This window comes from Halteromyces radiatus, assembly GCF_025201355.1.
Source record: "Halteromyces radiatus strain CBS 162.75 chromosome Unknown BX664scaffold_2, whole genome shotgun sequence".
Lineage (NCBI taxonomy): Eukaryota > Fungi > Mucoromycota > Mucoromycetes > Mucorales > Cunninghamellaceae > Halteromyces > Halteromyces radiatus.
In genome coordinates this window covers 1,852,717-1,869,554 of record NW_026251688.1, presented here as the reverse complement: position 1 = coordinate 1,869,554, position 16,838 = coordinate 1,852,717, and the positions used below count along the sequence as shown (strand labels likewise).

At 32.2% G+C, this 16,838-nt stretch overlaps 9 protein-coding genes across 9 annotated transcripts; 5 read left to right on the top strand and 4 right to left on the bottom strand.

Annotated features, from left to right (window-relative positions):
* Positions 1-35: 35 nt before the first annotated feature.
* Positions 36-2,608, bottom strand: BX664DRAFT_325040 (glycosyl hydrolase family 47-domain-containing protein). Its single transcript, XM_051543942.1, has 9 exons — positions 2,231-2,608; positions 1,814-2,168; positions 1,620-1,722; positions 1,342-1,549; positions 1,163-1,284; positions 773-1,100; positions 636-691; positions 375-508; positions 36-292 (listed from the first exon to the last, which is right to left on the bottom strand). The coding sequence occupies exons 1-9, from the start codon at positions 2,598-2,600 to the stop codon at positions 160-162; spliced, it is 1,809 nt and encodes a 602-aa protein (XP_051403088.1). The 5' UTR covers positions 2,601-2,608; the 3' UTR covers positions 36-159.
* Positions 2,609-2,818: 210 nt separating this feature from the next.
* BX664DRAFT_325038 (uncharacterized protein) lies at positions 2,819-3,692 on the top strand. The gene is made up of 2 exons (XM_051543941.1): positions 2,819-3,241; positions 3,315-3,692. The coding sequence occupies exons 1-2, from the start codon at positions 2,912-2,914 to the stop codon at positions 3,588-3,590; spliced, it is 606 nt and encodes a 201-aa protein (XP_051403087.1). The 5' UTR covers positions 2,819-2,911; the 3' UTR covers positions 3,591-3,692.
* A 964-nt stretch (positions 3,693-4,656) lies between these two features.
* On the top strand, positions 4,657-4,866 carry BX664DRAFT_253031 (uncharacterized protein; the record flags this gene model as incomplete). Its single annotated transcript, XM_051540304.1, has 1 exon — positions 4,657-4,866. A coding segment is annotated over one exon (210 nt), but the record flags the coding sequence as incomplete, so codon positions are not given.
* A 979-nt stretch (positions 4,867-5,845) lies between these two features.
* On the top strand, positions 5,846-7,009 carry BX664DRAFT_257187 (uncharacterized protein; the record flags this gene model as incomplete). Its single annotated transcript, XM_051540495.1, has 3 exons — positions 5,846-6,215; positions 6,307-6,390; positions 6,483-7,009. 3 exons carry the CDS (start codon positions 5,846-5,848, stop codon positions 7,007-7,009), a joined length of 981 nt encoding a protein of 326 aa, XP_051403085.1.
* Positions 7,010-7,102: 93 nt separating this feature from the next.
* BX664DRAFT_325034 (ribosomal protein L49/IMG2) lies at positions 7,103-7,845 on the top strand. The gene has a single exon (XM_051543940.1). The coding sequence runs from the start codon at positions 7,279-7,281 to the stop codon at positions 7,588-7,590; it is 312 nt and encodes a 103-aa protein (XP_051403084.1). The 5' UTR covers positions 7,103-7,278; the 3' UTR covers positions 7,591-7,845.
* A 336-nt stretch (positions 7,846-8,181) lies between these two features.
* Positions 8,182-11,146, bottom strand: BX664DRAFT_258833 (adaptin N terminal region-domain-containing protein; the record flags this gene model as incomplete). The annotated part of the gene is made up of 9 exons (XM_051540564.1): positions 8,182-8,868; positions 8,956-8,999; positions 9,085-9,400; positions 9,484-9,579; positions 9,657-10,089; positions 10,151-10,482; positions 10,545-10,718; positions 10,775-10,916; positions 10,992-11,146. The coding sequence occupies 9 exons, from the start codon at positions 11,144-11,146 to the stop codon at positions 8,182-8,184; spliced, it is 2,379 nt and encodes a 792-aa protein (XP_051403083.1).
* Positions 11,147-12,316: 1,170 nt separating this feature from the next.
* Positions 12,317-13,395, top strand: BX664DRAFT_356163 (uncharacterized protein). Its single transcript, XM_051547865.1, has 4 exons — positions 12,317-12,398; positions 12,553-12,622; positions 12,692-12,814; positions 13,152-13,395. Exons 1-4 carry the CDS (start codon positions 12,372-12,374, stop codon positions 13,265-13,267), a joined length of 336 nt encoding a protein of 111 aa, XP_051403082.1. The 5' UTR covers positions 12,317-12,371; the 3' UTR covers positions 13,268-13,395.
* A 1,454-nt stretch (positions 13,396-14,849) lies between these two features.
* BX664DRAFT_325024 (acyl-coenzyme A thioesterase-like protein 13) lies at positions 14,850-15,862 on the bottom strand. The gene is made up of 7 exons (XM_051543939.1): positions 15,804-15,862; positions 15,670-15,714; positions 15,527-15,592; positions 15,407-15,448; positions 15,217-15,333; positions 15,072-15,144; positions 14,850-15,012 (listed from the first exon to the last, which is right to left on the bottom strand). Exons 1-7 carry the CDS (start codon positions 15,855-15,857, stop codon positions 14,939-14,941), a joined length of 471 nt encoding a protein of 156 aa, XP_051403081.1. The 5' UTR covers positions 15,858-15,862; the 3' UTR covers positions 14,850-14,938.
* Positions 15,863-15,907: 45 nt separating this feature from the next.
* On the bottom strand, positions 15,908-16,750 carry BX664DRAFT_325020 (histone acetyltransferase subunit NuA4-domain-containing protein). Its single transcript, XM_051543938.1, has 4 exons — positions 16,633-16,750; positions 16,444-16,572; positions 16,205-16,381; positions 15,908-16,142 (listed from the first exon to the last, which is right to left on the bottom strand). Exons 1-4 carry the CDS (start codon positions 16,669-16,671, stop codon positions 15,975-15,977), a joined length of 513 nt encoding a protein of 170 aa, XP_051403080.1. The 5' UTR covers positions 16,672-16,750; the 3' UTR covers positions 15,908-15,974.
* Positions 16,751-16,838: the final 88 nt, after the last annotated feature.

The following is a 16,838-nucleotide window of genomic DNA, read 5'->3' as shown; positions in this document are numbered from 1 at the left end:
TAAAGTCAGTGGCACACAAAAAAAGAAAAGAAAAAAAAAGGGAGGGAATCAAGAATAAACTTTATTATCTTTGGAAGTTGGTACGTCTACAAGGAAATGGCAAACAAATAAAAATAAACAAATAAAATAAATATATTTACTAGAACCAGGAGAGTCTAATCAATTTTGTCGTTTCCAATGTCTACGGCGAATAGGATGTCCTTCAGTATTGAATACGTATTGATCAAGAGATATCACATCCGTTGGACTAAATAATAGATATAGATATTTGAATGTTTCGGCAAACAAGAAACTTTACCAAAAAAAAAAAAAAGAAGGTATATGGTTAAAAAAAAAAAAAAAGAAAAAAAAGCAATAATTGTAATTATGAATACCTTTCCATCGAGTCCATTTGATTGTATTCTACTTGATCATCAGACATGTCTCTATCCACGTTCTGTACAGCAGCATATCCACTAGATGTTTTACAGTATTTTTCAATCGCTTGAAAGATTTCCCATCCATATTCCTATATAAAAAGAAAAAAAAAAAGAAAAGAAAAGGGTGGGAAGGTGAATAATTTGTTCTTAGCGCCTCTATTTGTATCCATATTATCCAAGGTATGTTGGCTAACTATTCAGTTTCCGTCCAATTACCTGGTATTTTTGATCACCGGTAATACGATAAAGAACAAACAGACTTTCCAACGTTTCTATATATATGTATAGAACGAAATAGGTTAGTAAAGTTTGATATTCACAAACAAAAATCATCTTAGATTTCTTGTATTTACCTGGTCGTAAGTGATATTTGCCATCTATCACATGGACTTGATCTAATCTTGAAGGTCGAGGAGGTAATTGATAGAGAGGATCATTTTGTTTTGCTGATTGTTTCTCTGATGATAATTTTGATTTTTCCAGTTGGTCGATGGTGTGTTGATAAGTTACACGATTATATGGTTCTGCGCCAGTGAACGACCACATTTCTGCACCCAATCCAGTATTTGATGTGCGATACAAATGCATACAGGCTTCTAGAGTTCCTTTTGCAATGACCAAGTCTTCAGGTTGATTGAATGTTTTGGAACCAAGGGCAAGCATTCCGGGTACAAAGCATGACTATACATTGTTGACGGTTAGAAGAAGGGAAAAAAAAATCCTAATCCATGTTTTCAACTTACTAAATGATCCATTGTAATATGTTTTGTTTTAGACAAGGTATCAAAAGGTGGTACGAAAATCATTTCATGACCAGGTAACTGAGAAAATACGTTTTTCTTCATTGCATCCAAGGATTCCAAATCTATTTATATAATATTCATATTAACGTGTTCATTTTATTTTTATTTTCATAACTTACACATTCGACTATATTGTGGCATTGATCCATCCACTAATAAATGTTGTTTCAGTAAATATTCAAACCAACTATCCCCCATGGCACCTAATCGACAAACAGGATCAGTGAAATGACCAGTATATATATTGATTCCAGTTGGATATAAACCAGTTATATGTAATCCATGATCTTTATCCATTTTTTCCATAAAGTTAGTAATCGCTTGTGCCTATATGATGATAAATCAAAACAAAAATAATTAAATATTACATATAAAGATTTATTCTTTTTTTTTGTACCTTCTTAGCGAATGACCAATCCTTGGTATGATATGATAATGTGAATAATTCCAAATGCATACTAAGATCAGCAACCAAAACACCTTTATCAGGAGAATCATGACTATAAATATATATATATATATATATATATATATATATATATAAAGGTAAGTAGTAGATTAAACAATTCTTTTTTTTTTTTTTAATTTTACTTTGAAGGATTCCATTGATGAGGAAAAAGTCCAGTAGGTGTATCAAAGGAAGGAGATAACATATTTCCAAGTTGTTCAGCCTTTTGTATCAAAACTTTGTGTTTTTGTCCTGAGAGTTCATAAGCACTAAGTAAACCACCCATATAACGAATAATAGCTTCAAAAACAATGATACTTCCTTCCAATTCAAAAGTAATTTTCTCTACCTCTGGAAGAGCATCTTCTAGTTCTCTGTCCAATTGCATGATAGCCATCGTACTAAGTGAGTCAACCAAAGTAGCACCCCAATGACCGAACGGATTATTTGTTCTGTTGGTGAGTGGTTTCAATTCATCATGACCCATAGCATATTTTTATTTTTTTTTTTTAAAAAAAAATGAATATATACTATTTTAGGTTTCTTTCTATTTGACTTACTATAACCATTCCATCCATGTAAAAAAGCTTTCTTAATATCAGATTGGCGTTGCTGTCGTAAAGTGATATAATCTTGAGATTCAGGTTCAAAGTCGAATTGAATATGAGGTAAACGAGATTGAAATAAGTATTGTGTATTGTTATGTTGTTTCTCCTTGGTATCATGTTCTATAATCAAATGTTCCAAGTCAGGACCCGGATGAGAACGATCAGGTGCTTTGTATTGTTTCGGTGGATTGTTGTTGGTTATATTTTGTTGATCTTTGACATCGTAAGTCACATTCCAAAGATGAAAAAGAAGTAATAAAGAGATACATATCAAGATGAGAGGTCGTCTTTTCGATATAAATCGATTGTTAAGACTAAACATGACAAGCAACCAAAAAAAAAAAAAAAAAAAAGAGCAAAAAAAAAAAAAAAAAAAAATTGAAAGACTGAGTGAAAACGAGCAATCAAGGAACCAAAGAAGTTTGATTGGCTAAAACTTTGAAACTAAACAATTGTTTATGCCCATTTCAAAAAAGGAAAGAAAAACATATCCTTTATATTAAAAGAGGACAAGAAAAAAAAAACAAATCATTTCTTTCTCTTTTCTTTTCTTTTTCTTTTTTTTCTTTCTTTAGAACAAAACAAACATCTTATATATATACTACAAGTATACTTTTTTTTTTCTTTTTTATAATGGGAACAACTTTATCCAAAGCTAAACAACAAATCCAATTTAAACCATTCATGTCTCATTCTACAGCACCATCAGAGTCAACAAAGATTGAAGTTTCATCATCATCACCGATACTATCACGACCAAAAACTCAATCCATTACCAAGGAAATCAAGGAAAAGAAGAAAAAGAAAAATCATCGCAAATATCATTACGTAGGCAATAATTCGGTAAATAAAAGATCCAATAAACCACCAAAGTATAAAAAAGTTACCAAAAGTATAATTGGGAAGCCAACCAACTTTAAGCATACGGGCCATATGGGTGCTGGTGATATGATGGGAGCAGATGTAAGTTAGATTATATGATGTTTACTATATGTATATATATCTTTTATTATTATTATTATTATTTTTTTTTTAGATCATGTCACTCTCGATGGAATTGAATCAAATTGCAAAACAAGTAAATAATGGATTTAATAATCAAACATCACCACCACCACCAGTACCACCTCATTTATATATTTCACAATCAACAAGAAAAAGAGCAGCAGCAAGATCATCTGTAGTACCAGCTTCTTTTCGACGTAGACAGCAAAGAAAGGCAGTACCTCGACATCATCCAAATCTAGGGTTAGTGAATACTTTGATGATTGAAATCCCCAAACTTCGGTCCACTATTAGGGTGTCATCATGAAATTATTTAGTTTATTACATTATATATTAAGTTATCATGGATCATCATCATTAATATTACTATTACTACAATTATCATTTATATGGATATTAGATAATAAACTATGATTATATTTATACTAATAATCGAACCTCGGTAATTGAGTTTTGTTTTTGACTTTTTCTCCTTTCCTATGGATGATCTTTTTTTTTTTTTTTTTTTGCTCCCCATTATTTTCATCAACTTGGTTCTCTTCCAAACTTTTTCTTTCTTTCTCCTCGGTTCACAATCTCACGCCAAAAACTCAATTAGAACCTGGTTCCTTTTTTTTTTTTTTTTTGCATGAAAATAAACTCTATATAAAATTGTTCATTTTCTTCCTTCTTATTTTTCTTCTTTATTTCTTTTTTTTTTTTTTCACAATATGACAACAACAGCGTCATTCAATCAGCAAAAACCAATGGCCATATCATCCATCACATCACCTCTGAATGTGCCTTCTTCTGTCACTACTTCAACTTCTCCTATTCTGTCATCACCTTCTTATATCTCTCATCTTGATCATCATCATCATCAACAACAAAAACAACAACATCATCAGAATCATCATTCCCAATTATCACATCAATATTATACACGCCGTCATGATGATAATAATTCTACTCCGTTTGTTCATTGTTCCAGTACAAATGGTGATACTCTTTTACTTCATCCTTTATCATCATCATCATCTTCTTCTTCTTCTTCTCATTCTATGGGGGATCTATCAACAAAATCCCAACAAGCAGGCTGTGATCATCACTATGGTTCATTACTCTCTTCTTGTTCTTCTTCACCTTCTACAAGTTTTGTGAACAGTCCATCTCCATATACAACAGCAAGATCTCCATCTCCCCTTGCACGATCTTCGCGTAATGGCAACAGTGATATGAGTGGCAGTAGTATTAGTAGTACAGGAAGCAGTGGAGGAAGTAGCAGTAGCAGTAGCGATGGTGATGATGAAACCAATAACAATACTATACACAGCGATACCATGATGATCACTTCCCCTTCGTCATCATCATCCCCTTCCAATAGTACTGGTCCTCTGTCCCTTCAAGAACGACGTCAACGTAACAAAACAGCATCAGCAAAATACAGAGCAAAGAAAAATCAACAGCATCACGATATGAGATCAATGATTCATTCTTTGACAAAAGAAAATGATGTTCTCCTTCGGCAGTTGGAACAAGTCAAAATGGAAAATCAACAATTGAAATCCACCTGTGATAAGTTACGAAGTAAGATGATGGCTGAGAAAATGCTCAAAAAACTATTACATCAACAACAACATCATCATCACCAACAACAACGTCAACCGCCGACGCAAGGGGAGGAAGAAGTAGAAAATAATAATAACGATGATGATGAGGATGATAATACCATTCCTATTGATCCTCAGCAACATCATCACGAAAAGAAATCAGTATCAACACCATCATCACCATCATCATCTACATCAACTTTATCATCATCATCTCTACCATCAACCTCTGATCATCTACACTATCAAACATTATCATCATCATTCATGAAACCTGATCATCAAGATGATAACGACAATAGCAACATGGAATTGGGTGACGATGATGATTTGGAATTTATGGACGAAGATGACGTGCAAGTAGAAGAAGCAGATCATGATGATGTTCAAAAGGAAAAAGAAGGTGATGGTAACCTCATGTTTGAAAAACAACCAGCTTACCAGTCCCAAGCCGATCTTGAATAACTTTGGATGATCCTATTTGGAAAAAAACTTTATCCCCTACCCTATCTTTTTGACTCTCCTTTTTTTTTTTTTTTTTTTTTTTTTTTTTTTTTAACTGTCATCTTTTGATATCTTTTTATATGATATATCAATGATTTCGCTCTTTCCCTCTTTTTCATTATTATCATTATTATATATATATATATTACTATCGACAATAAACGTTAATGACAAATATATTAATAAAGAAACTATCAAATTTCATCGCATTCCTCATTCAAAAAAAAAGTCGGAAAGATATATGATCTTTAATATAGATATAAGTCTCTCTATATCCCATCTTTTCTCTCACTGCCCTTGATTATTCACTATCTGATAATTTCTACCATCATCCTATAAACACTAAATCATGATGACACATAACAACAATATTTTGATCATAAGTTTCATTTTTATTATCCTAATTCAATCTATTCTAGCTAATACTAAAGATTATCGTCAAGGATTCGTTCAAGTATGGTCAGCACCAATGCCACCGTATCTACAAAATCAAGAACAACTACCAGAAGGAAATCATGCCAATGAAGATTTTGTCCATCAACAGTGGCGTACAAGTGAGAGCGATATATATGGTAGTTCTGATATTTCTTTTGTTGCCGATCCATATCCCCAATCCAATACCACTTCAGAGAAACTAGATACTGTCATGCGCGTATTGTACGGTCAAGGTTCTTATTCACCTAAAGGAAACACCCAGGATAATGTACAAGGAGGCACCGTATTCTTCAGTCGACCTTTTGGGAATCAATCCTATGCACAAGCTATGGTACGATATGATATGGCGGTAGATCCTAACTTTGATTGGATGTTGGGTGGTAAATGGCCAGGTATCTATGGAGGTAAGTCATTAATATTGAAAGTTTTTTTTTTTTTTTTTTTTTTTTTTTTATTTGAATGATCTTTATCGATATATATATATACTTGCCTTAGGTATACCAAGTAGAGGATGTTCAGGTGGTCATCAAGCCAATGGTGACACGTGTTTTTCAGTAAGACTCATGTGGAGAGAGAATGGTAAAAAAAAAAAAAAAAAAAAAAAAAAAAAAAAAGGAAAAAAGAGAAAGAAACCGGTGTCTCAATTTTATTGTTATTTTTATATTGATTAGGATTGGGAGAGGTGTATATGTATGTACCTACCTCAGAAACACTATGTAAGCAAACAGAAGAAGTGATATGCAATAAACAATATGGTATTAGCGTATCACGTGGACGGATCACTTATCCTCGAGGTAAATGGACCAAGTTTGAGATCTTCACAAAAGTCAATGATCCACCCAGTGAAAGTAATGGTGTACTTCAAGTATGGCAGGATGATCAAATAGTAGTGGAATTAACCAATTTACGTTATCGAACAAACAATGCCTTTGCCATCTCTAGTTTGATGTTCAGTACCTTTTTTGGTGGATCATCCACTCAATACGCCACTCCTCATGATACTTTTGCCTATTTTAAAAATATTCAGTTCAGTGTAGCTGATCCAGTCCAATTATCTCCATCCACTTCTTCCATGGCTTCTCCTTCTTTATTGGATAATCTACCCATTTTTTCTTTCTTTCGTTTCATGTTTTCTTCTTTTCATGATATGACCATCCTTTTTTGGAATAAAATGTACACCTCTCTGATCGGACAGTGAATCATTCTCCCACCCACTTAACGCCCCTTGCCAGCAGTCTCAATCCCATTTTTTTCTTTTTTTTATTCTCTCGCTTTAGAATTTTTTCTTTTTTTTTTTTTTTTCATTCGTCTTTTTCTACAATCTCTTACTTCAAATGTAATAATAGAAATATTGATTATTAACTCTTTTTTTTTTCTTTTCTTTCTTTCTTTCCAAGAGATCTAAAATAAAAGAACATGCCATATTAACGTTACTTTTCCTTTTTATTTATATTTGTTTGTTAATAGATGTTTCGATCTTTGCTTCAACCTATTAGTAAACGTTATTTCTCTTCTGTGAAGGATACTCCATATATTGTCTCCCGGACCTCCAATCATAGTCTTCCTGTGTATTCTGATATCAAGAATGGCGGCACCCAACAATTGACCATTATTCGACGTATTGAAGGAGATGTGGAAGCCTTGAAAGCAGATTTGACAAGCTTGTTCCCCGATGCACCCAAAAGTCATGTCAAGATCAATCCTACCAACAACCATATCATCATCAAAGGTCTTTATGTCAATGAACTCAAACAATGGTTGGCCAACAAGGGATTCTAAGTTTTTTTTTATATGGATATATCTGGTTTACTAATTAGACAAAACATATCGATAGATACTCTTTACTTTTTTTTTTTTTTTGTTTTTTTGTACATACATCTCACTTTTCTGACAATAAAAAAATTCTTACCATCATACTCCCATTGTTTTTATTGTATCCTTCTTATATCATTCATTTTATTATTATTATCATCATCATATCGTCATCTTTATCTATTGCTGTGGCATCATTCCTTTATTATAAAAATGTTTTCCTTTTTTTTTTTGTAAATAAACTAAACTATATGTGTTTGTGTGCATGCGTGTGTCTTTTAACCAAAAAAAAAAAAAAAAAAAAATTGTATATATAAATTCAAAGTAAAAAGAAAAAAGGATACGGGATAACAGAACAAGCATAAAAAGCAACTAATAGTAAGTAATAGTAGCTGGATGTCAGTTGTTTCAAAATGCACCATCTGGGAAAGGTCCATATTCAGCCATATCATCCACCTTTTGTCCAGTACTTGATAATACATAGGAGACACGTAGTCGTAACTTGACAGCAGTCTAGTGATAGAGAAAGCAAACATGATCAATAATCAAATATATAATTCACATATATATATATATATATATGTATGTATATATAAATCTTACCTGTTGTGGGTTGTTGATGCGCATCATTTGCTTTTCCATGTTAGAGGGTGTTACAGTTGTACTACTAGCAGCCGCCATTTGTAAACGTTGACTTTTCGGTACAGCAGCTTGGAATTGAAGTCCAGTAATTGTACCTTGACTTCCATTATTGTTGTATAAGACCTGGATATTGATAATGGCAGGATTCTTTCGATCACGAGATGGTACCAAATGGATAAGAAGACCGTTTTTATTATAAGCTTCATATCCTGGTATGTTTTGTTGTTGTTGTTGTTGTGGTACTGAAGATGTAGTCATTGAAGGTGAACTCATTGTATCCAAACTTGAAGATAATCCAGCTAAAGAATCCAATCCACTTCCGTTTGTCGTTGTCGTTATCGTTGTAGGTTGATCACCTCCAAGTAAATCCATCAAAGAATTGCCACCATAACTAGTCGATGTTGTTGTTGGTTGCGGTTGAGAAGGTGAGCTTGATGTTGATCCACTAGATCCAAAGAGATCGGCCAAAATATCGATGTTTTGTTTAGGGGTTGTAGTTGTTGTTGACATATTCGATGCTACAGGACTTTGAGGGATTCCTTCGGATTCTTCCAAAACGCCACCACTAGAAGCAGTACCAACACCCATCAAGTCCAATAAAAGCTAACATAGCAAAAAATAAAATAAAATAAAAATAAAAAATGAACATAAATCAGTACCCTTTTCTTTTTTAATTTTGATTATACTTACATCTTGATCGCTAGGTCCAGTCTTTGATGATGCACGACCCGAGACTAAACAAGAAATGAATGAATTGAAAACAATAAATAAATAAATCAACCAGAAATGTCTTTCCTTTTTCTTTCTTTCTTTCTTTACCAGGACTATTTGGACCATTGCTTCCAGATTCAATAATTGTATGACCTTCAGGAACAGGCATGCGTTCAAGTACAGCTGGACGGATGGTATCAAATGAGAAGAGATTGGTGTATTCCACAGCACGTTGTTGAATTTCTACTTCCATGCTTACAGTATGTTTGTTGAGAATTTCCTTGATCTTTTCTTGAACCATACCATCTGATAATCGAGAGGATAATTTCATCAATGCAGTCAAGACATATTCACGGGTGAGTTGATTAGCATAAGGACCCATAAGAATCGATTCCAACAAACCAACTACTGCAGTATCAGATACCTAATAATATATTAAAAAAGATAATGAGAAGGAATAACATTACTTTTTTTTTTCGTATATATATATATTATCAATTAACATACCTCCATTGGAGTATCTTCATCTTCAAATATACCACCATCAATCAAGACATCACCATATTCGCCTATCACCCAAACACCAGCCAAAACAAGCCCTTCCTATTTATAAATTAGTATTAAAAAAAAGTGGGTCATTCATACTATATCTTAAAATCCTTTTTTTTTTTTTCCCTTACCTGAGAAATATCGCGTTTCAATGCAGCAAATAGTTTTTGTACAGTATATTGTTGCATATCGGTTGTTTGGGCCACTAAACGGATGAATCCAGCAAGTACTTCTTCGCGTACATGATTTCCAGCCAATTTCAACATGCGTAACATAGTATCAATGTGCCATCGTTTGTTGGGAGCAAATCTATCCGCTGCTAGAGAGATCTTTGTTGTCATACTCTGCTTGAATTCTGTATCTGCCACTTCTAAAAAGGCTAATAATTCTCTAGTTAATACCCGCACGTTTCCTTCATTGATTAGGGCAAAACTAAGTTCCAAGGCACGACGACGAATAGAGATATCACCATCACGAAGACAATCCAAGATAATATTTCGATGTCGTTGCACAGCTTGAGTTTCGATACCCACAGTTTTGTTCAACGTTTCCAAAGCAACGTATCTATAAAATAAGTGGTATAATCAGATTGAGACGAAAAAAAAAAACATTTTTTTTTCTTTACCTAATGTTATTGTCCCTATTGCTTAAGAATTTTCCTAGAATGTTGACAGCTAATACACGTAATCCAGCTTCACTTTGAATATCCATAATGGCTAAAACTGTTTCATATAGAATAGAATTGCCTACATTCTTAGTACTTTCAGTATTGGTAGCGACTTGAGCAAGAATGTCATTCATGGCTTCAGATGCTTCTTGATCATTTTGGGCGAGAATACGTAAAAGACGAAGAATCTTGACCTGCAAGAAGGGATCAGTGACACCAGTAACATCATGTTCAGGAGAAAATCCAGCACTGGCTAGATTTTTCAAATGACGAACCAAAAGAGGAACAGCCTAAAAAAAAAAAGATCCAAATGTTTAAACATTTTTGTTTTCATCATCCATTTTATACTTACTTTTCTAAAAACTTCAATGTTTTCGGGGTATTGTTGACACATTTCAGTTACCAAAGTAATACCAGTGATTAAAACACCATGACTGCGATCATTCAAGAGAGATTTGGATCGAGCCATAAAATTTTCATAAAGTTCGGGAACACGACGAATGATACGTAAAGCACAAAGAGCAGCCTATCAAATAGCAACTTTGATTAACAATCCCATATATGTAAATCTATTGATATTACCTTTTTTCGAATATATGTATTGGAACTACCGAGTAACTTTTCCACTTCTGCACACAAATCACGAGCCATTTCGGAAGAAGAGATATTGCCAAGAGTACATAGAGCTAGGCCCACAATATACATATTATTATGATTTAAATCACTATAAAAATAAAATTAAAAAAAAAAAATAGGTTGGTTAATTTCATACGCGCATTTGATTATCCATTTGACTTACTTTTTCAAACTATTGGTCACCAAGGTCAATACTTCGGTCTTTTCATCAATCAAAAGCATGATACCAAGATATCCTAAACGTTTATCAGCATATTTTGGACTTGCCACTAATTTCAAACATTCCATTTGACCAAAATGAGCGGGATAACCAAGCATATGGATATATAACAATTTGGCTACATTAGCATGCCGAGTGTCGTTGTTTTCATTCTTAAAAGCTGTTCGAATATTGGCACTTTCTTTTTGGATGACAGCCCGTTCTTCAGCGGCAGTTTTACAAGCACGGACAGCCTTGATAAGATCTATTTGAATAATATTTATATAAGTGTAATTTAGTCCATCGAGAAAAATAGAGTATATTTTATACCTTTTAAACGGTAAAGAGGTAACTTTGAAAGGATTTGTTGCGAGATGCTGTTGATACTGTTCATTTTAGAACAAGCAAAATAGAATACAACAGAAATAAAAAGATGAAGAATACAAGAAGAGAGTTTATTAATAAATGAGAATCACAATGAAAGAGATGAAAGAAAAAAAAAAGAAAAAAAAAATAAAATAAAACGTCGCTTGTATTTCGCATTCCGGGCCTACTTATTTTCTATCGACGGTATTTTCACCCCATTTCGGTGGTTGAAAAGAAGAAATGGAAAAATGGTTAGTGTTATGATCAACTAAACATTATTTGTGTACATGCACTTACCAAAAAAAAAAAACAAGAAGACCCTCCGGCTCTGAGGCACGGTCGCCACGCATCAACCCATCCAGGATGTGCGCGACGCAAAAGGATAGTGTAAATATCATAATTGTAATAATAATAATAATAATAATAATAATAATAATAATAATAATAAAAAAAAAAAAAAAGAGAGATCCAGACAGCAAGAAAGAAAGACAGACAGCAAGGACAGACAACCAGAGGCACAACGAGGACACGAACAGCAAGGAAAACGGAGAAACAAGAATCACAAACAAAAATGAGAGTGTTCTGTTGCGTTAACCAGGCGAACGGAAAGAAGAAGTCACCAACAAGGAAGCAGCCAAAAAGAAGCAAATAATTTTTTTTTTTGATTTTTTGATTTTGAATTTTTTTTTTTTTTGTGTTTTGTAGAAGAAAGAAAAACAAAAGAAAGGAGAAAATAAAAAAAAAAAGTCTTTTATATTGTTTTTTTCCTCCAATCCCATTGAAGCTATCAAATAATGATTATTCTATGCGATCAAGGAAATTCAACTCCGCGAAAAAGGCTCAAATGCTCGTATCTTCTCTTTTCTTTTCTTTTTCTTTTTTTTTTTTTTTTTTTTTGTTGTTTCCATTATATTTTAATTGTATATTATCTGCTATTGGATAATAGAAGGTTGGTGTCTTTTGGTCGTTTTGTTATTGATGGTAGTGAAGCAACCCTTTTGTTTGGTAAGTTATCTCGACTTTTCTATGGACTCTGCCTGTTTTTTTTTTTTTTTTCTAATTTACTGTACACATTTATATGCATAGAGAACGTTTAAATGGGTACAGATCAAGATCAACTGATTGAATATACTATTGGACCAACGTGATGCGTTTGTAGTACGAATTGACTCTATATAAAAGCAATACTAAATGTGCAAAAACACCTCTGGTTGAACTTCGAAAACGACGTGAGTACGTTAACTCAATTTATATTCAACATTTATCAAAACGTTTGGTTTTCTTCTTTTTCCTTTAAGAGATTGCAACTAATATTGAAATGACTACTTTCTTGCCGTCCTCTTCATCAACAATCAAGATATCAGGATGTGAACCAGAAATGGAACAAACTCTCAAGGATGCACCCAATATGCAAGCAAAGTGTATTATTATGGCAGGATTCTTTTTTTTTTTTTTTTTGGAACAAACCTTGTAAGAAGTATTATTTTCAAGCTGATGGTGATCTGATGTATTTTTTTTATTATAGGATACTTTTTTATACAAATAATCTGTATCTTACCTGAAGTTATGATTGCTAGTTGTTGTCAATATGATATAGAGGAATTCTATGGGTCAAATGATTGTTATTGAATCAAGTTGGAACGCATTGTAGAGGACAAAGCCGATGGCGTCGAAGCTGATATTACCCACAGTTTACTGAAGTTTGTGAAAATGTGATTAGCAAAAAGGATCAATGCCAAGGGTAGTTTCTGCATCAAGGCACTTCCAACAATGGTTATACGTCTTATTTGAATTCCTGCTGGTCTTACTACATTCTCTTCTCTGCCTGCATCTACGACTATCAACAACAACGACAATCGAATACAATTTCTTGAAATGCACCCACAGGTTGGAAGAGCACTTCGTTTTATTTTATCTTATATATGTATATTATTTTACTCATGATTAGTATATTATTTCAATAAAATGCTGTATAGCAAACTTTTTTATTATTCAATCATTCAATCAGGCGATGGTATGTTACTCGATTTGAAAAAAAAATCAAAGTATGCATTTTATCTTTTTTATATTTAGATAATGAATGAGCTTTTACAATGATACTGGCATTCACCAGTGGACCATACTGTTTAGCTGATGGACTCCTGCATGAATGTTTATGCCTGACCAGGAATTGAATAAATTGGATCAAAATGGTGAAGACTCTTTTTTTTCATTATTTTTAATACGCGTACCTTTATGTTTTCTTTTTTTATGGTTTTATTGTATACATCAGTATAGTCGTTACTTTACACATTTTTTTTATTCAATAAAGTTTTTTTTTTTTTTATTACATATAAGTGGGGTCATTTCCATCTACACGATGTATTATGTGTATGAATGCATCCTTTTTATTTTTTATTATACGCTTATATTACAGGTACAAAATACGCTGATACGGCACATGTTGTTATTTACGTAGGTATCACTGTAGTAAAGAAAAGGAAAATATAAAGAAAAACAAAGAATAGAAGAAAAAAACGTTTTTAAAAAAAGGAGTATCACTATTTATTTCACAAGTAGTGTGGTTTGGTGACGAAGTCATTGGTTTGTCGTAGTAACTAATCTACAGTAAAAACTTATATCGAAGTGAAGAATATTGGAATCGTATCGTTTCTCTTATCTATAAAAAAAAAAGTAAAATAAAAAGGAACGCATTCACATATAAAAAAAAAAGGTACATTCGAAGATGGAATCAATTGCATTGACATGTAATGAAGTGATTTCAATAAAAGTAAAGTCTTTATTAAATAAAAGTTTAACTACTAAAGACTACTAAAATGATATACTAACACTAAAATCAATACAAAAAAAAAAAAAAGAAAGAAACGAAAAGAGAAGAAAAAGAGTGCAAGAAAAAAAACAAGGAAGGGTCACCCTTAAAAAGATTTCGGATAAAAATTTCCCGAAGCCGCCAATTTAGCCGTCGACAGAAAATAAGTAACGCCCTTCGCATCCCCCATTTCGGTGGTTGAAAAGAAGAAATGGAAAAAATGGTTAGTGTGATGATCAACTAAATATTATTTGTATATGTGCACTTACCAAAAAAGAAAAAAAAGATCCAAACAACAAGAAAGACAGACAGAAGATGCAAAAGACAGACAACCAGAGACACGACAAGACCAAGAACGACAAGGAAAAAGGGGAAACAAGAATCAATATTCTGTCGGGTGTGACCAGATGAACGGAAGGAAGAAGATACCAACAAGGAAGCAGCCAAAAAGAAGTAAATAAGATATATATATATATATATATATTTGTAGAAGAAAGAAAGGAGAAAATAAAAAAGTGTCTTTTATATTGTTACATTGAAACTATCAAATAATGATGATTATTCTATTAAATCAAATCAATCATCCAATCATTATGTGTCATAAAATAGTATATAGAATTCATATCTCATAAATATATGATACTATGTTTCAATCCTTTGAATAAGATGAACTCTTTTTATTTCATATACAATACACTGTCTACTATTAATACAAATAACAACAATAAGATATCTTCTACTTATTTCTAATTTCGTTTTCTGGATGTTGATAAGCTTTGGCTACAAATTTAGTATGCCTTCCTTGAGCAACTATTTCATAAAACCAACCAGATTTAAAATAATTCCTTTCTATTATATATATGTTTTACCTTTTCGACCATTAGAAGAAAGTTCTATAGAAGTATAAGCAAGAGTTTTTCCAAGTTTATCACAAATAGCATCCTATATAATCATCATCATAATAGATTGTGAGCTTTATATATATATATGTATTTTATAATCCTGATTCATTACTACTGTAATCATTTCTCCTTCTTTGGCACCTGAGATATAACTAATGTTGATATCTGTACTAACACCCGTAGCGAATAATCCCTTGGAAGCTAAGGCCAATGATCCACCAATATCAACCTAAAAGAATATCCTATATTAACTTTTCTTTTTTTTTATTTAAGAATATCTTTTTTCAAATTTCTCAACTTACAACTGTTGCTAGTAAACCACCATGAACTGAATGTAAACGGTTCTTATTAAAAAAAAAAAAGGTAGGATGAATGAGTTTGTAAAGACTGACATTTTATAATATTATTTATTCAGGACTTACTAAGTGATGTTTTTCCACCTTAAATTCTGCACGTACTCGACCTTCTTCAGCATTAACAATACGAAGCTTTTTTTTTTTTTTTAAAAAAAAGAAAACTTATTAGTATATTCAAGTCTACTATGTAGGTTCGGGAGATTCTTTACCCCTGGAAGGACATGTTTATCGTATCCACCTGTTGTCTGGAAACTCTATATTGAATCAATAAAATAAAAAAAAAAAAAGAAAAGAAAAGAATATATAATGAGTTTCCTTAATAATTTGATAGGAGTACACTTACGTTAAGTACTTTATGTACAAGAGTAGAAGAGCGACGTACTAAGGTTGGAAACATTAAAGAAATAAGAAAAGAAAAGAAAAATTGGGGATATTCAATGGGGGAGTTTTTTTTTTATGTATTTGATCAAATTCAAAATCAGTCATTCAGTTTATTATTTTATATGTACAAAAACTAATCATCATCATCGGTAGCTAAAACTGATCCTGCTCGTTTCTTCTTTCGTATCATATCACCACCACCAGTCATTTTCAGTTTCCTTTTCTTATCTTTTCTTCCTGAAAGTGTATTAGAGTTTCGATCATCTTGACTAGAATCTTGATCTTCTTTTTGAGCTAATGCCTAATTAAATTATAAAAATAAAATGTAAATAAATAAATCGCAAATAGGATGAATTATTTTACTTTTTGATATGTTGAAGAAGATAAAGAAAAAAGTCGATCAAGCTCTGTGAATTTTTGTTTTCTTTTATCAGGCCTGCTTGATAAATATCCGTCAAATCCTCTTATTATATTTCCATTTTGTTGTGTATCTTCAAGATATGATCCTTCAAATAAATAGATAGAATGTTCCAAGTTGATCTAAAATATAAATAAACAAATGAGATTCCTTTTTGTTTTTCTCTTTTAATATAAAAACTTACTAGATTAGTATCTACTTGTTTTTTACGATTAAGTAAAGCTTGTAATTCCATTTTAGTTTCGTCATATTTCTGTCGTGTTACTTGAGGAGGTTCATTGGCTGTAACAGATTTAGATGGTTGTTGTGCGTTCTAATAAAAAGAAAAAAGGTTTCATTATAATCTTTTTTTTTTTTAAGAGTCAACACTTACTGAAGTTTCCCCTTCTTTTCGTGAAGTAACATCTGGCATGCTAATTAGAATGTAATAATATTTCAATGTAATAAAAGAAAAAAATTAAAAAACAACAACAAAAAAAAAAAAAAAAAAAAAAAAGAAAGAGGCGCGGTGGATGAAAAGGTTTCCTTCGCATTTTTTGGATTGTGGGATTGTTCCTTTGGGTCAAATTTCTATGGTTC

Coding starts and splice junctions, on each gene's coding strand:
- BX664DRAFT_325040 (XM_051543942.1), bottom strand. CDS start 2,600: ATGTTTAGTCTTAACAATCGATTTATATCGAAAAGACGACCTCTCATC. Junction 2,169..2,230: donor ACATGGATGGAATGGTTATA/GTAAGTCAAATA, acceptor AAAAAAAAAAAT/AAAAATATGCTATGGGTCAT. Junction 1,723..1,813: donor CATCAATGGAATCCTTCAAA/GTAAAATTAAAA, acceptor ATATATTTATAG/TCATGATTCTCCTGATAAAG.
- BX664DRAFT_325038 (XM_051543941.1), top strand. CDS start 2,912: ATGGGAACAACTTTATCCAAAGCTAAACAACAAATCCAATTTAAACCA. Junction 3,242..3,314: donor GTGATATGATGGGAGCAGAT/GTAAGTTAGATT, acceptor TTTTTTTTTTAG/ATCATGTCACTCTCGATGGA.
- BX664DRAFT_325034 (XM_051543940.1), top strand. CDS start 7,279: ATGTTTCGATCTTTGCTTCAACCTATTAGTAAACGTTATTTCTCTTCT.
- BX664DRAFT_356163 (XM_051547865.1), top strand. CDS start 12,372: ATGGTAGTGAAGCAACCCTTTTGTTTG. Junction 12,399..12,552: donor TGAAGCAACCCTTTTGTTTG/GTAAGTTATCTC, acceptor ATGCGTTTGTAG/TACGAATTGACTCTATATAA. Junction 12,623..12,691: donor GGTTGAACTTCGAAAACGAC/GTGAGTACGTTA, acceptor TTTTCCTTTAAG/AGATTGCAACTAATATTGAA.
- BX664DRAFT_325024 (XM_051543939.1), bottom strand. CDS start 15,857: ATGTTTCCAACCTTAGTACGTCGCTCTTCTACTCTTGTACATAAAGTA. Junction 15,593..15,669: donor ATAAACATGTCCTTCCAGGG/GTAAAGAATCTC, acceptor AAAAAAAAAAAG/CTTCGTATTGTTAATGCTGA. Junction 15,145..15,216: donor AAGGAGAAATGATTACAGTA/GTAATGAATCAG, acceptor ATGATTATATAG/GATGCTATTTGTGATAAACT.
- BX664DRAFT_325020 (XM_051543938.1), bottom strand. CDS start 16,671: ATGCCAGATGTTACTTCACGAAAAGAAGGGGAAACTTCA. Junction 16,382..16,443: donor AACAAGTAGATACTAATCTA/GTAAGTTTTTAT, acceptor TTTATATTTTAG/ATCAACTTGGAACATTCTAT. Junction 16,143..16,204: donor CTTCTTCAACATATCAAAAA/GTAAAATAATTC, acceptor TAATTTAATTAG/GCATTAGCTCAAAAAGAAGA.